The 17,672-nt window shown below is 39.8% G+C and overlaps 1 protein-coding gene across 6 annotated transcripts in view; it reads left to right on the top strand.

Moving 5' to 3' along the window:
* Positions 1-17,672, top strand: part of LOC111868881 (uncharacterized protein PFB0145c) — a 63,826-nt gene that overhangs the window by 15,901 nt on the left and 30,253 nt on the right. For 4 of the 6 annotated variants that reach the window (XM_033753218.1, XM_033753219.1, XM_023859946.2 and 1 more), the window contains exons 1-6: positions 2,696-3,619; positions 3,839-3,969; positions 7,712-7,837; positions 10,680-10,745; positions 11,260-11,421; positions 12,043-12,114. In XM_033753218.1, the coding sequence (XP_033609109.1) occupies positions 3,613-3,619; positions 3,839-3,969; positions 7,712-7,837; positions 10,680-10,745; positions 11,260-11,421; positions 12,043-12,114 (564 nt within the window). In that variant the 5' untranslated portion in view covers positions 2,696-3,612. Of the gene's footprint in view, positions 1-2,695; positions 3,620-3,838; positions 3,970-7,711; positions 7,838-10,679; positions 10,746-11,259; positions 11,422-12,042; positions 12,115-17,672 lie in introns of those variants that run through there. The other 2 variants (XM_033753217.1, XM_023859947.2) reach the window with 2 other exon arrangements.

Genomic DNA, 17,672 nt, shown 5'->3' with positions numbered 1-17,672 from the left:
ATATATATATATGTATATACATATATAAAGGGCATAATCTGCTGTACCTAGCCTGGACTGATAGAGGCCGTGTATATATTGTACATAGAAGTAAGGAATAAGTGTGTATTTGTAAATGTATGTAAATACAGACAATGGGCTTAATACAGACTGACTAACAAATGACAGACCCAGAGAGGGCGCTACACATAGACAAGACAGTAACTTTCATTCAAAAGAAATATCTGGTCATGAGTCCCAGCTGGGGCTCGACACCAAGACAGACAGGCTGACCGATCATCTGTTGTAACATGACCTTGACCTTGACCGGCAGCATCAGTCTTCAGTCAGTCTACGATCAGCAGTCTTCAAGCAGTCTACAAGCGATCAGCACACTTCGTCGCCAGCGCTCGGTCTTCGGAGGCATTGGCGCTTCGCTGCGCCATGCACGACTGCCTCGGCTGTCCGGCGGTCACACCCCCGACTCACTGGGCAACTCGGCCGCCTCGATTCGCCGGTAGTCATGCCCGACACACTGGGCAACTGGCATAGCTACCACCTCTGCATACCTGCGACCCCTGCGACCACGATCAGCAAGCAAACCTTTCCCAACAACCAAGAAACCTACATCAACGGCCGCACTGCGACCAGTCGACTGATTCAGCCGCCTCAACACACAGCAACCAACATCCCTTCCTACCGGCACGCGCCGCTCTACTTCACCGGCCAAGCATCTCAGCAACCAACGGTGCTTTTCAGGACCTACAAACTGTTCCGAAGAAGTGGGTTGTAATTGAAGTAACGACAAAACTAAAACCCCACACACCATTGTAATTATACCATGTAATCCCCATTGTAGTTGAGCTCTCAGAGAAGATTGTCCATGACCAGGATCCACAGTTGAAGCAAAAGCATACCTCCTTGCGGATACCCCCAGCCACAGAAGGCCCCAGGATCTCTCCCGAAAATGTAGCAATTATGTTCCTGCTTTCCAGCAGAGCACAGGTCCACCTATATATAGCGGGCTCAATGCCACATCTTTCAGCAGCATGTTTTCTTGAGAAACCTACTGCCTTGAGTCTTTCCATCAAATTTCCGCAGTGAACGTTGTATGCGATTTTAATGTCAAGGAATAGGGTCAATACCGTGTTCCGTTCTTCACATGCTTTTCTAGCCGCCAGGTTATTCGCATGCTTATCATCCGTTCTAATCCCTTGCACACACATGATCCCGTGGATATAGGTCTTACATTCATTTTGTCTCTTTTAGGAATAAAGAACGCTCTATATTTCTTCCAGTCTTCTGGGGAACACTCTTGCTCTTAAAGTATCGTTATAAATTTCCAGCAGGATTTCTAAAGATTCATTTGGTAAATTTCGAATTATGAGTTAGAGTATTCCATCCCGTCCCAGGCTCAATTGGATTCTGAGGTCTTTCATTGCGAAGTTCAGGTCCTTAATTGTGTACTCTGAGTCTAGGAATGGACCCTGATTATTGTGATCGAATTCCGGTGCTTGCATCGACTCATCCACCCCTGAGCGTAGCTTTTCAAAAGTCGTTTTGGCGGATTTAACCAGTTGTTCCTTACATTCGTGTTCCCTTTCTGTCTTGTTATACCTACATTTTAGCCTTTTAATTCTCTCCCAAATATATTATTGATTCGTGAATTCATCTATTCCCTCACACAAAGTTTTACAATGCTCTTGTTTGACTTCGTTTAGCCTATTTTTTTTGCGCTAATTGCCGCCCTTTTGTATTCCAAAAATGTCTCTTCAGTTTTATAGTATTTAGATTTAAACAATTCAACTTTTCTGATCCTAATTTCCTTATCGCATTCTCTGTTCCACCATACACCCACTGGTTGTTTTTCTTTATTTCCTATTTTCCTTGTCCATTTCCGAGGTTGTTTTTGTTTTTTATTTTATGAGTGGTCTATTCTAATTTTCCTTTAATTATCTGGATAAAATTCCCATACCTTTCCTTTACATCCCTCTCTTTCTCGCTTCCATCCGATATGTTTTGACTTCCGTGATTTTTTCTTTAACTTTTTCCATAAATGCCGTCAAATCGGTGTCCTTATGATGCAATCTAGAAGCGTTGCCTTTCTCTGGTTCTATTATGCCATTATGCTCGATGGAAATTGGATAATGGTCGCTATTCGCAGGGTCTGTTCCAACCTTCCAGGTATATAACAATGCTGATCTTGGTTCCACAAAATTTAGGTCGAGGGCTGCCTTGGATCCTGTGGCATCGGAGACATGCATCTGGGGACCGTCATTAAGTAATATAATGCTTGTTTCCAATTCGGTGATACAGTGGTACAGGCTCTTGCCGGTTGTACAATTTTTCGAATTACCCGACGAATGATGATGTCCACTAAAGCCTCTGCCAGTCAAGAATTCACTTTTGAATTGTGGGAAGAATTTTTTTCCATACCCTCAGCTCGATTTTCAGTTGATATTTTTTTATTGTAGAAAAAATATTGTAAACACAACAAAAAGAAGGCCTCGGCATTCACTTATTACATCAATTGCGAACGTTTGGTGCCATTGGTGCTCTTGTGCCAGTAGTTCTGTGAATACTTTGTAGGTGTCTCTATATACGCTGGCTACTAGCCCCATCTAATCTCCCCGCATACACACACGGCCACAGAGATCGACAGAGCTCCTCGAGGTCTCCATGTCCACCATAATCTCTTCCGCAGCAACAACCGGCAAGAACAGTATTGCTGGTATATTAATCTGGATTGAGAGAGGAATCCAGGACAAAGATCCGAAATTTTTAACTGTCAGAAAGCCAACAATATCGCTATGGCGTTCATAAAGACACCCACTTGCAAACGTCCACAAAATCGAAATGTCGGAACTATTATACGCACGAAAATTTCTTCCAAAACTACAATAGGACGTCACGGCTATGGAGATCATCCGAACTATATTCTGTTCTACTTCATCAATCGATTTCATTCAATTACTTTTAAGATCTAACATTTTACTTCTCAACTTTTAATCTTATTACATACGAAAGTAAAAAATACACATAAAATTAGAAATTTAATATCTAACTGACGACGTTTGCTAATACGAGCCCATATTATTTCAGCAATTTGGTGATGACGGTTATGTATTTATTGTAACCACCTGACGATCTTCACATTGAACGAAACATGTGGTTTAAAAAAAAAATGGTATTTACAATTTAATAGTTAGTTTCATTTATTTATTTATAAATACTTGTGTTGAGGGCCGCATTAAAACCTTCTTGATGATACACAATAGGATGGAAACAAGAAAGATACTTATTGTCCGTTGCGTGGTAACGGCTGTGTATACACGTAATAATATTTAGTCCGTTGCTAAGCAATGGCCGCTACAACGCTTCGCAGTATTGTTAGGAGCGGTGTTTTCTGTGTGGTCGTGCCGAAGTTATATGAGGAGGGCTCAGACGGAAGGAATTGACAGTTGCAGTTGAACGAGTTGCAAGTCAGTCGTTATTCATCGAGAACAAGCGTCACTGTACATGGAAGGAGTGAAGGGGATTTAAATTTCGAAAGCAGCTAGTATCAACGGGAACGTGAAGACGTAACGGTGATGAGAAGTAAATGTTGCCCCTGTGGTTAATCAGTGAAGGATTATGCCATGTAATTACGAGTTCAGTATATTCAATCACCAATCCAAATCCCCCCTTTATCTATCTTAACCTAATCTGGCTAACCTAACCAAATTTATCCAACCTAACCTTATCTATCCATCTATTTATCTATTCACTCTTCCATGTATCCATCTAATCCGATTTTGCAATACAAAACTGAGGACACTGTAACATTCTCTGAGGGAGTTCTTTGAATGTTTTGTTTTAGCACTTGAGATAATGGGATTTGCAGGAGTCATAGGTTATTATAGAATGCTATATATTTCGTGGTTCTTCGCTGCCTGTTCTCTGACATGTTTTGGATGGTATGTACTACTCATCATGGAGAAAGGAAAGGACGTAAGTAATTTTTTCTCTATGTCTTCACTAGTATGAATATGACAAAGTAACCAACAAATCAGTGTATGATCCCAAAATTAGAAATGGTAACACATATGCAAGTATCATCCAGCACTGCATGCTTTCCCAAAATTGTTTTCAGTTGGGTGAAAATAAACAGAAGTTGTAGGGCAGATGTAGATAAATGTAGTAGATACTGTATGAAAACCAAGATGGTCATTGAGGAGTAAATTTATGTGTACACCCTGATGGACAGCTAAAAAAATTCACCTATTAGTTGCCCTTCCATTTTTAAGAGAGAAAAGTAGAACTATGCTGTCTGCATGTCCCCCTTTCAACATTTGAACTATTTGACTGACTTGTACAAAACGTGATATGAATGTTATGCCATTCAAGGGCACACCCATCTCATAATTTGTAATCCTCTGTAGTCAATAATAATGAAAGAAGACACAAACCTATGAGAAGGGAGAGAACACTAACTCCACTTAATGTCAGATCCTGAAATAATGGATGGTACAGAGCTTTGAAAAATAACAGATGCTTATTAAGACAGTCTGCAATATGTTAAGCATGAGGCATAATTTTAATCCAAGGAATTAGAAGAAAAAACTGCAGAACTACCTTCAGAATGTGTATCAACAATGAATAGTGATGAAGAGCAAAAACAAAATTTAAAGAAGATACCATATCAAATGTCTTCCTATGTAAAGACTTAAAATATACAACGAAATTGTTCATAAAATATATGTGTATATTTTTTCCAGTTATGGATCTTTTACTTTCAGATATTCTCCACAAGAACATTAGTATCATTTCATGGAAAACCAACACACCTCAAAGTAAAATTTGTACCTCACTCCCTCAGACTGATGAAATTTGTTATACATATTTGTTCCACAGACAAACTTCTTTGCCTAGTTTTATTTATTCTGCAAAGTGTTTTTAAGTGTAGGGCTTCAAAAAATTACACCCACAATGTTAAACAAAAAGGGTGTGTTGACAAGGTTTCTCATTAATAACACCTGTTAAAGCACTTACAGAAACATTAAATAGCTCATTGTAGAGCTTATGAAATTTTCTTTCTAGCTACCTTACAACATTTAATTTTTTGGAGTTACAAGTGGTCTCATATTATGAACTTCAGGAATTACAGAAAAGTGTCAACTGAGATTTGTTTGAAATTTGCCATAATTGTCAGCCTCTCTCTTTAAGTTTTAAAAAATTAATTTTGTGACCGCAGCAACTTCGGAAGTTGTAATGACTTTTGTAAATAAGCTGCATATTTTTCAGGGCTTCCATTATGCAGCATTGTACATACATATAACTGGATGGAAAAGGAAAACTAAACATTTTGCTTGTGTATATATCACATCAGAACACAATTTATGACCAATGGATTGAAAGTTAAAGATCTAACAAGTGACATTAGCTTAGAAATTGACAGATGTTTCCACTCACAGTCACTAACAACAGTGACTTACAGTCCATCCAAGCGGCCTCCATAGTCTAGAGGTAACGTTCCCACCTCATGACTCATAGTACGCAGGTTCAAAAACCCGGCGGAGGTCGTGGAATTTTTAAGGGCGGAAAAATTCAGGGAACAAGTCCTCCGGGAGGGACTTTAAGCCGTGGGTCCCGTGTCGTAGATTTACGGCTCGTAAAAGAACCTCATGTCTCTAGGAGACCTCTGAGCAAAATTAGGCAACATTTCCCAACCAAGTAGTTTCCAATTCCTCCGGTAGATGGGGGAAGTATTAGGTACCACTGCCAGAGGAGGGGGGACCTCTCTGACAGAAGGGGACTAACTATTAGATATCACTGCCAGAGGAGGTTGGAACCTTGCTGGCAGAAAGGGGCTGATAGTAAGCACCAGTACCGGTAGGGTATGGAGACAGTAGAAATTAAAGGGGGACACACAATGGACCACCAACAGGTCTAAGTGCATGGGGAAACCCACCTCCTCAATACGGAATACGGAAATACAGTCCATCCACAGAGGAATGTTTTCGGTGCCTCTGTTGCATATCCAGGAGGACTTGTACAACAGGTGTTACAGGAATTGTTAGATGCTAGTTTTATTAATGTAGTCATATTAAGACATTGGACAACAGCAGTAAGATGAGACTCTTCATCAGAAAAAGTTGACATCTTCATTAAAAACCTTTTAGAATGGCAAACACATGATATTGTGGCACATCTGCAATTAGTATTCATACAGGTAACTAATGCTGAGTAAAAGATGTAGTAGCTATAGTTGACTTTGCTCAAAATTGTTAATTTATTTTATAAGATGCAACTCAGGGGTTCTACAGGAATGATCAGCACTCCATCCAGGGTGACTGTTGAAGTTTTCACTACTTCAATTCTTAACACCCTTACATGTTTGAGTCCCTATAGACCATCATCAGAGGGACATTGATATTCTTTGGAAACCACTATTACAATGGGTGGTCTGAATATTAAAATATATACTCCATCCAGGGTGACTGTTGAAGTTTTCACTACTTCAATTCTTAACACCGTTACATGTTTCAGTCCCTATAGACCATCATCAGAGAGATTGATATTCTTTGGAAACCACTATTACAATGGGTGGTCTGAATGTTAAAATATATACACATACAATGTTTGTAATGCACAATATATACAAAATCCAAAGTTTTCACAACTACAGTGGTTGTCTTGGTATATTAAAGTTTTTAAAACTTTTGTTATTTAAGTTAAAATTTATAACCAAATGGTTCGTGTCCCTTCTCTTATCACCTTTCTTGATGGGGTCCGAACTTGTGCCGCCTGTCTTTCTGGAGAAGGAAGTTCTTTGAAATTGTCCTGTGTTTGTTTGTAAAAACAACACAGCACACCACAAACAAACACAGGACAATATCAAAGAACATCCTTCTCAAAAAAGACAGGCGGCACAAGTTCGGACCCCATCAAGAAAGGTGATAAGAGAAGGGACACGAACCATTTGGTTATAAATTTTAACTTAAATAACAAAAGTTTTAAAAATTTTAATATACCAAGACAGCCACTGTAGTTGTGAAAACTTTGGATTTTGTATATATTGTGCATTACAAACATTGTATGTGTATATATTTTAACATTCAGACCACGCATTGTAACAGTGGTTTCCAAAGAGTATCAATGTCCCTCTGATGATGGTCTATAGGGACTGAAACACGTAAGGGTGTTAAGAATTGAAGTAGTAAAAACTTCAACAGTCACACTGGACGGAGTTGTTTTATCTTTTATAATATTGTTAGTATGACGGACCAGAATGAAACAAATCAAACTCAAAACATTCATTTGCATGCTATTTAAAATGTTGCAACAAAAGAATTGCTACTCCCTTCCTAAGCAGTTGTTTTTGAGTACTTAATCAAAGACACTGCTGCTGCACATAGGTATATTTAAAACAAACTGGGGATTGTTAGAGAAATACTTCTCTGTTGGGGCAGCAGCTTATTACAAAAATAACTTCACAAAATCTGTGTTGTCATGAAACTGGTTTTGGTATGGAAGCAGAATGGTGCTTCTTTACTTTTGCTTTTCTTTTTGTAAAGCCAAGAGAGAGAGGTTTACTCATCCTTATGACCATGTCAGAAGGCTTGAGCCTAATGTGTATGGGAGAAATGTAATGTTAAAGTTACTCTTCAGTCTTGTAAATATGACACTGTTCTCATTTAATTGTTATAGAAACAACAGAGCTCATATAAAAACATGTATTTTATGTTCACAGAAAAAAAATAAGAATGAGACTACATCCAAGATATTTAAAATGCAGGAAGTCTGTATCAAGAAGGTATCTGAGCAATCAGCAATGACGAACAGCAGAAGAAATGCATTTAAACAGAAGGAATTTCAGGTACTTTCCTGCTTACAGAATTAAAATGCACCAAAAATTCTTCTTAAAATTTTTTGTAACTTTATTCCCAATTAATGCAGAAAAATTGATTTACATTCCACCTACATAATATGTTCTGCATTAAGAATTAGGAGACAACATGCACATCTGATATATTGATAGCTTGAGGTGTGGCAGAAATGCAGTATTATAAATAAATGGGCAATATTTTAAAAATATTAATTCAGAGGCATCTTGTACATTATAATGTCTCAACCTGACAGTGGACTGAACACATAGTTGCGGTGGAAGAACTTTGATAATGGGGAAATCAAATACAAGTTGCCTTCACGGACGACCACCAGAGAGATTTCATCATTTCTCCACAGTGTTAAGAGGCTCATGCCTAAAGCATGTTACTGTTCTTACAGTTACTGTTCAGCTTCCTGAATTTGGGAATGATTTGACTTCCATGGGTTGTCTTGAATGTGTAAATTCTTGTCATGCTCGAAGACTGTTGCGTGCTACATTGTCACTCTTTCATAAATGTCACTTCTACAAATTATATCAAAATTATATGCTCATCATCAGGGAGATACATATAATTGCTTCACTGTACTGCTTTTGTTTTTGTTTTTTAAATGTTTAGATTGTCCAATGAAATATGCAGGATAAACATGACTTGATTCAATACCACATATCAAGCACACCTATTAATAAAAGTAAAGCAACCCCTGTAACTGGCTGTGGAGTCCCAGCAGGTTGCAAGATGTGTTCCTCCTTGTTGTTCTCGAGAAGAGGGTTCTGTGATGTTGTCCTGTATGTGTTTTTGGCGCCACAAACACATACAGGACAACATCAAACAAAAACCCTCTTCTCAAGACTGTCAAGGAGGCACACGTTTGGCCCCCGTCAAGATAAATAATAAGAGGGACGACACGAACCTGCTTCGTTTACAAATTCCAATAGAGTTTTAACAGATCAATGATAAATATTCTAATGTATTAGAACAGCCACTGTAGTTGTAAAGACTTTAGAATTTATACCCAATTACATATTATTAATATTATATGTATACATTTTAACTTTCAGAACATACGAGGAGCATTACATATATAATGTCTCCTATTTTTTTAAGGAAAACTACAACAGATACAGAAAGCATAATAATGCAGTTAAACAGAGAAAGATTTCAGCTACTTGCAGTTATTTTTCCACATAATCACCACCATTGGTTATGCACTTTTGCCAGCGATGAACAAGAGCCTGTATGCCGCGCCCATAAAAGTCTTTGCCAGCAGAGGCTAGACACTTTCTTACAGCTACAATGACAGCATCGTTGTCTGGAAAATGTTGCCCACGTAGTCCGTCTTTCATAGGCCCAAAGAGATGGAAGTCTGAAGGTGCTAAATCGGGGCTATAAGGTGGATGTGGTAGGACAGTCTAGCCAAAATTTGCAATGTGTACGGTGGTCGCCAAAATGGCATGGGGTCTAGCGTTATCATGTTGCAAGCAAAAGTTTGTCTGCTTCTCTGGTCTGACTCGGGAAATGCGGGCTTTCAGCTTAGTCAGCATCGTCTTGTAGCTTTCAGAATTGACAGTCTCACCAGGCTCCAGGAAATTGAACAAAATCACACTCCGCCTATCCCAAAGGACCATGCACATCACTTTCCCTGTCGATGGCTGTGTCTTGAACTTCTTTCTTCTTGGGGAATCCGGATGTCACCACTCCATGGACTGTCTTTTGGATTCCAGCTCATAGTGGTGACACCACATCTCATCTCCGGTGACGATGCTGTCCAGAAACTTATCACCTTCAGCCTCAATCTGGTGCAACAGGTCCTGACAGACTTCCATTCGATGAGTTTTGTGGTCTTGTGTAAGCATCCACGGGACCCACCTGGAACAAATTTTGCAATAATCCAGCTTCCCCAACATTGTTTCCAATGCATTACAGCCAATATTAAGCCATGCACACAGTTCATTGGTCGTTATCCACCAATCTGTATGGATGAGGTGATTGAGGTGCTGTTCATTGTGAGGAGTGGCAGCTGAGCAGGAACGACCAGGGTGTTGCTTGTCGTGCACTTCACTTTCACCACTATTGAAACGCACTACCCACTGCCTCACTGTATCATCTCCACACATCTTTAGCAAGCGTCAGTGGATGTCAGTGGGTGCAATTTGTTCAGCAGTGAGAAATTCAATAACACATTTCTGTTTCGTACGCACTTCTATGTCAGATGCCATTTTGGTAGACTGCTCTGCTGTTGCTATCTGTCGCACGACAACCAAACTAACATTACATTGGCAGGAAGGTTCAGCCTTTACTACAACACCACCAACATCCAGCTCAGATGTTACATATTAACAAAAAAAAAAATAGGAGGCATTATATATGGAATGCCCTTTGTATATTGTAATAGTGACTTCCTACTGTATTGATGTAAAGGTGTCCCTCTGATGATGGTCTCTGAAGACCAAAACATGTAAGGGCATAAATAATTGAAAAAAGAAAAATCTTCAACAGTCACACTAGATGGAACTGTTTGACTTTTCAAGAAACGTAACATGAAGAATTTGTATATACCAGTACCCGAGTCTGTCTCAAAGCTACATGTGACTGAACCTGTATTTTAGGTGAAAGAAAAATGAAATCCACATAGTTTGGATCAGGAAATTCCATAGAACTTGGACTCTGGAAGTACAACAGGAAGGAAATCTGTAAATGTTTCAGTGATGTTAAAGACTTCTACTTTATGTGACAGAAAAAAATATATAGTTACAGTTACTGTTGAGGACCTTGAGCACGTGAAACATTTCACAGCTGCAACAACATAATGGTGATATTTTTTGATTACAGATTCAGAAAAAAGTCACAGCTACACCACACATGCAGCTCAACAATGTGAATGTTAATGACAAGAAGGTACCTGAACAATGAGTAATGATGAACATTGCAAAAAATCACTTAAGGAAGACAGAATTTTGTAATGATTTGTTGACAGTTTATTTATACAGGCATTTTATATTACATATGTTTGGCATTAAGAAATGGGCAATAATATACATAACTGACATACATATTAGTGGTGGGGATGAAATTCCTTTACGTTCATTAAAGAAAGCTAGTATTAAAAATATGAAATTGAAAGTCAAATTGTACTGCTATATTACAGTCTTACAAAGTTGCACTTGGCCCAATGTGTAGTTCTGGTAAGAGAAATATGAGACGATTATAACATTGATAATAATGCTGCAAACATTTTTGACGCTTAGAAGACCAATAGCGTTTATTCCGTTCCTTCTCTCAATGTTAATAGTCTTGCAGCTAAAGTGTAAAAATGTTGTTACACATACATTTGAGATCCCTGACACATGACATGTATTGCAGCTCTTTATTGTAAGAGCAGATTACATTAAAATATATTTTATGTTGACAGGTGCAAAAGGTTGGAGAAGTCACAGAGTCTTTCTCTCAGAGGCTGAACAATATGGAGCACCCCACTGAGAAGATACCTACTCAACAAGCAGAAATGACAACATCAAAGACATGGTTCATCAAAATTCTGGGGCTCCTATTTGGACGAACTTTGGACAAGAATGTAATTTGCATCCTACTTATACTGAATATAGTATGCTTTGTATTAGGGATTTGAGTTTAGCGTATATATGTCATACAGACATTACTTGAGGGCACATCAGCAATGAATTATCTGAATGAAGGATGGACAGCATTACAGATATATACTCATAAGCACATATAAGAGTACACCAACATGGCAGAAAATTTTGCAGAGTTCACATAATTCTGGCATGGGACATGAGAGTGGTGTACTGTTGGCTGGTTAATTGTCATGTGATCAGCATTAAGAAGTCGACAATTGCATGTAGTTAACTTATATACTCATTACTGGAGGGGATGTAATTCCATTATATTCATTAAGGGAGAGCAGTACAGGAAACTAGAAACTTAAAGTAAACATTTACTGCTTCATCATAGTGTTACAAAGTCACATTTGGCTTAATGTTTACTTCCAGCAGGATAAATATGAATCAGTTCCCCAGGAAAGAATCCCTGTTCCTCCTCACAGTGTGAAAGCTTGTAGCTAAAGTGTATGAGTATCATATTGTTATACATACTTTTGAGATGCTTGAAACATGGCACACTTTTCAGTTTTTATTAAATGACCAGAGGAAATTAAAAACCCTTTTTTTGTTCTCAGGTGGATAAGTTTAAAGAAGACATCGATACTTTGTCCGATAGGCTGAAGAAGTTGGAGGACCATATCAAGAAGGTAGCAATGAACAGCTCAAATATTGGGTTTATTTCAGCTGTGGGGTCCATGTTTAGACCAATTTTGAACCAGAATGAAATTTCCAGTTCCACTTATATTGTATGCCATGTATTCAGGTTCTGAAAGTAGCAGAAGATTTTACTTGAGGACATATCAGCAATGAGTTATCTGAATGAAAGTGGAAGAGTATTACAGACACGCTGTGTGACAATTAAGTTCCCGAACTGAGGCCATAGAAACATAAACAAAAAAGAAAAAAAATATTAATACCAACACTCAATACCATCCCCTCTGAATTCCGCAGAATGTTTACATTGCTCATACAAAAACTGAATGCACAAGAAACGCTTCTTCCCATATTCCCTTTAGTTCTCTCGTCACAGTCTGTTGGATCGATGAAACGTCGTTGAATCTCGTCCCTTTCATTGCAATTTTTTAATTTTGGGAATAAAAAAGAATTAGCCCCTGATAAATCATGGTAGTAGTGTGGATGCAAAAACCAGGAGACAATGCCCGAGGGGTGCACCAGTGCATTGTGCAGAAGATACCAGGACCAATTTCCTGACACTCAGGGCTCAATTTTTTAATCACCTCTTTATAAAATTTATGGTTTACAGTATGCTTTTCCGGCACTTTCTGTTAATCGTCTTGTAACATCTCTTGCCCCTCTTTGAACACACTTGTTCTCGATAAACATTCTTCATCGTACGAACTTTACAACACTTTAAACGTTTCAGGAGATGAAGAAAGCAGTCTTCTGGGATGTATCACCATGTAGGAATTGTCTTAACCGACGTTTCGGAGGAATGTATTGCCTCTATCTTGGGTAGAAGACAAGAAGAAATCTGCAAATGAACCAGCTTGAGCAAGTGCAACAGACTGAGTCTAGTTGAGTAAACACAGCTGTATAGAGAAGGAAGGGAAATGAGTGGGGCTACATGGTGAAATGGAAGTGAGGGGGGAGGGGAAAGGTCTGCTGAAGTGGCCAGCAGGTAGAAGGCCAGAGCAGGTATAAAGTATGTGTCAGGGAGAGAGGAGGGAAGGTTAAATGGAAGACATTAACCCTGTAGCTCAGGGGCTGCGATGGACCTGCGTGGCCTTGTGGATCTGGTGTCATATCTCGAAGATCCACAAGGCCAAGCAGGTCCATCGCAGCCTCCGAGCTGCAGAGTTAATGCCTTCCATCTCATCTTCCTTCTTCTCTCCCCGACACACTGACACATACTCTATACCTGCTCTGGCCTGCTACCTCCTAGCCACTTCACCAGACCCTTGCCCTCCCCCCTCTCTACTGTTTCCTCATGTATGCTCACTCACTTCCCTTCCTTCTCTACACAGCTGCGTTTACTCCACTGGCCTCAGTCTGTTGCACCTGCTCAAGCTGGATACGTTCCTCTGTAACGTCAGTTAACACAATTTCTACACGGCACCCATCCAAGAAGACTGCCTTCTTCATAGTCACCACTGTGAAAACCTCAAATGTTTCAGGAGATGTTTTCTAAATTTTACACAAAACTTAATCGCTGTTATTTGTTCCATTTTGAAACTTCTGACTCAACAAAAAAACTAACTTCACCAAAACAATTGCAATACTCATTGCATCAATCAAACAAGTTGAAACTAGCACATTACATAAACAAACATTCTCTGTAACTAGTTCCATTCATGAACGATAGATGGCATCAGTGGTATTACTGTAATAGTGTCAGTTTGAAGCCTAAATAGATTTAACATTGTGTCCATTGCCAAATGTGAATGTGGTGATGGGCTGCATACAGAGGAACATATCTTCTAGGACTGTAAACAGTACGAGGACCAAAGGGCAACAATGATGGACATTTTGTCTGAGAACAACAAAAAGCATTACCCAAAATCGGTTACAGAGCTCTTAAGGCTAGAAGTAAAAAGATTTCTACAAGGCGTCTGTTACTTCATAAACAATATTCCTATATTTATATAAAATAGATATACTGCTATTATAGAATCTTGTTTTTAGCCAAAAATTTCTGTACAATGTAAGCCGTATGCAGTCGTGAGTTGTCATGGTGGAGTACCCAGTCCATGGGCCACTTCTCTGGACGTTTTCTCCTCATGTCCTCCCTCAAATGGCTTAGAACATCGCGAAGAACTCTTTATTGACTGTCTGACCAGGAGGGATGAACTCCTTATGAACAATCCCGTCAATTCAGTCATTCATTCATCAGTAATCTGTCAGATGACAGGTCCACAGTCTCTTCCAAAACAGTTCCTCCACTTAATGCGATCTACAGCTTTCTCTTTCAAATAAAAATATCCTCTTATGTCCCCAAGGTCATCCAGCATCTTCTTACGTCTTCTTCCTCGTCTTCTGGATCTCGCATACATGGTATCTCTGTTTTTGGAAAGAGACTTTCCACGAAAAGTGATAATGTGATAGTTTCTCCATTTGCTTTCTGCATCGCAGTACAACAGCCGTTCAAACCACTCTGGTCACGCCTGTTGCTATACAAACTTGAACCATCTTGAGCATCATTTGCTCTGTGCTTCAAGTCACTGCTGATGACGCTGCTTCCGGCATCAGTTTTTGGTTTTTGGTGTCTCTCTTCGTCTGATGCCTACCCTTTGACCTGTCCAGCAAGGGAGGCCCTGCCACTAGCTACGCTACCACTGGTATAGCTCTCAGGGTCCTTGGCATACTCAAACCCCCTCACCACGATAAGGTGGAGACACCAAAGAGGGGGTCCCATCAATATTAAAAAAAAATGTTGCTCTTGGCCACGCCATAGCTCAAGCGGTTAGTCACTGGCTTCCCACGGTGGCAGCCCAGGTTCGATCTCGGGTCTGGTCAAGTAGGATTTGTGGTGAACAAAGTGGCGCTGGGCAGGTTTTCTCCAAGTACTTCGGTTTCCCCTGCCAATCTTCATTCCACCAATTGCTCCACAATCACCCTCACCCTCACCTATCATCTGGGTCTGGTACAATAGGCCAGAAGTGGCCGCAAGACAAGGGACTTAGTCCCACCCCACTAGCAATAAAAAAAATGTTGCTCTTGACTTGTCGAGCTATTTTGGCCTAGGTGAAGAAGGGCTCTTCCATTGCAATGATTGCTGCTCGCTTTCAGGGTCACAGCCATAAACCCAACTTTCGTCACCAGTGACAACCTTCAAAAGAAAGTCTGGATCCTCTTGAAGCTGTTGTTGAAGCTCCCTGCAGACTTCCAGGCGATGCTGCTTCTGTTCATTTTGCAGCAGTTGTGGCACAAACTTCGCCGCAATCATCCTCATGTTCAGTTCCTCTGGCAAAATTCGTTGACATGTACCATAACTTAGTCCCAAGGTTTTACAGAGGCCTTGGATGGTCAGTATATGATCTTGCAGAATCAGATCCCTAACTTTCGCGACATTTTCTGGTGTGGTGCCAGTTGACGGCCATCCCGAACGATCGTCATGTTCTGTCATTTTTGAAAGGCTTATACCAGTCGTAAGTTTGTTTCTGACCTAAACTGTTGTCACCAAAAGCTTGCTTCAATATTTGGTGCGTTTCTGCAGCGGTTTTCCCAAGTTTAAAACAAAACTTTATATAGACACACCACTCTCTCAGGTCGGCTATCACAAAACCACACACTCACTGAAACAACAATGGAAATACGTTCACCAAGAATAAACGCAACCACTCAACTCGACGCCGTTTTCCACAGTGATTCAAGAAAGGTGTGTGGGGAGACACCTAGCGGTATTTCGATGTACTTGTAACCATTCACATGCAAAATTCAAATTTCGGGAATTGGATTGCACCACGTATTACTGTAGGCGATGAAATTCCATTATATTTAATAAAGCAGCGCAGTACTGAAAATTAGAAATTGAAAGAATACATTTAGGGCGAGGGCACACCAAGGAAACTTTCCCAATGTCAGATGTTCTATAACATGCATCAGTGATCAGCAAGAGCCTGGTATATATAACAAACGCCACTCAGACAGGCAGGCAGGAGAAAATAGATTTGGCTTCAGAAAGAATTTTTCATGAGACGAAGGTTAAGTTCTTTCGAAACAATATATGAGCGTCAGTTTAAATTGTCACAAGAAGAATGAATGCACTCAAAGTTTTGTTTCCCTAATATTGTATTTAGACATCCTGTTTGATTAATATATCATTTATTTCACATATATTTCCATCTTAAATACAACTCATTATATAGCCACCCTTCCACATTAANCGTTCAGCCAGCGAGGCTGGCTGCGGTACCCAATGCTTACCCATCTACCGGAGGCATTGGAAACTACTTGGGATCTTTTACGTGCCGTAAATCTATGACACGTGACCCACGGCTTAAAGTCCCTCCCAGAGGACTTGTTCCCTGAATTTTTCCGCCCTTAAAAATTCCACAACCTCTGCCAGGTTTGAACCTGCGTACCTTGAGTCACAAGGTGGGAACGTTACCCCTAGACTACGGGGGCCGCTAGGTGTCTTCTTACCTACTTACTTACTTACTTACTTACTTACTGACTCATGGAGCTGTGCCCTTCTGGAGGAGCCACCAATTCTGCAGCTACTCAAGAATTTCCCAGCATTTTATGGAACCCGAAGGTGCATTACCATGTTCACAAGAGCACTCCACTGGTCCCTATCCTGGTCTCTTTCCTTCTGGCTTTCCAACCCATAATCTATATGCATTCCTCATCTCCCCCATTCGTGCAACATGCCCTGCCCAACTCATCCTCCTTGACTTGAGCATTCTAATTATACTTGGATAAGAGTATAAGTTATGAAGTTCCTCATTGTGCAGTTTTCTCCAACCCCCTGTCACTTCGTCACTCTTTGGTCCAAATATTCTCAATTCTGTATTTCAGCATCCTGTTGCAATTGTTCAACTTATTGTCCATTATTTATCTTCTGTCAGTATCACAACACTCTTCCATTCACCACTCAATTTTTAGTTTAACATTCTACACCTCGACACTACATGTTTCGGCCCCAAACAGCCATCTTTGGGTGTCTAGATATGTTACAGTTATTTTATTAAATTGTGTTAAAACTGCTAAACTGTCTTAGTTCATGTTAAAATCACACACTGTAGTCCTCTTTTCAAGGTAAAACCAGATAAAATCCTTTACATTTTCTATTATACTCACATTATTTTAGTGCATATTATTTCACCTCACATGGGGCGTCGTCAATTTTCATAAATGTACGTCTGTCCAGAGTGTTTTGTCTCGGCAGCTTGTCCCTCACGTTTGTAGCCTACTTTTCAGTTATAACTGCCATATGCCCTTGGTTTGTGTGTTTCCTCCACAGCGTGTGGAGATTTGAGATTTCAACACAGTACTGCTCTTTACCCTCTACCTCATTTAATTTCTTGAGATTGAACCTCTCCATATGAACTCTGTGTGTTGTTTGTTTGCTCGCTGCCAGTCTTTCCCTAACCTTTGCCATTATCAGGTAGTGGTCAGTATCACAATCTGTTGCCCTGAATGATTGGACATCAAGTATACTTGAGTGCCATCTCCTATCTATCAAGATATGGTCTATTTGATTGTGTATCTTCCCATCAGGAGATGTCCAAGTAAATTTATGGAT

This window comes from Cryptotermes secundus, unplaced genomic scaffold, assembly GCF_002891405.2.
Source record: "Cryptotermes secundus unplaced genomic scaffold, Csec_1.0 scaffold592, whole genome shotgun sequence".
NCBI lineage: Eukaryota > Metazoa > Arthropoda > Insecta > Blattodea > Kalotermitidae > Cryptotermes > Cryptotermes secundus.
The sequence above is the reverse complement of the archived record's forward strand: the minus strand, read 5'-3'. Positions and strand labels throughout refer to the sequence as shown.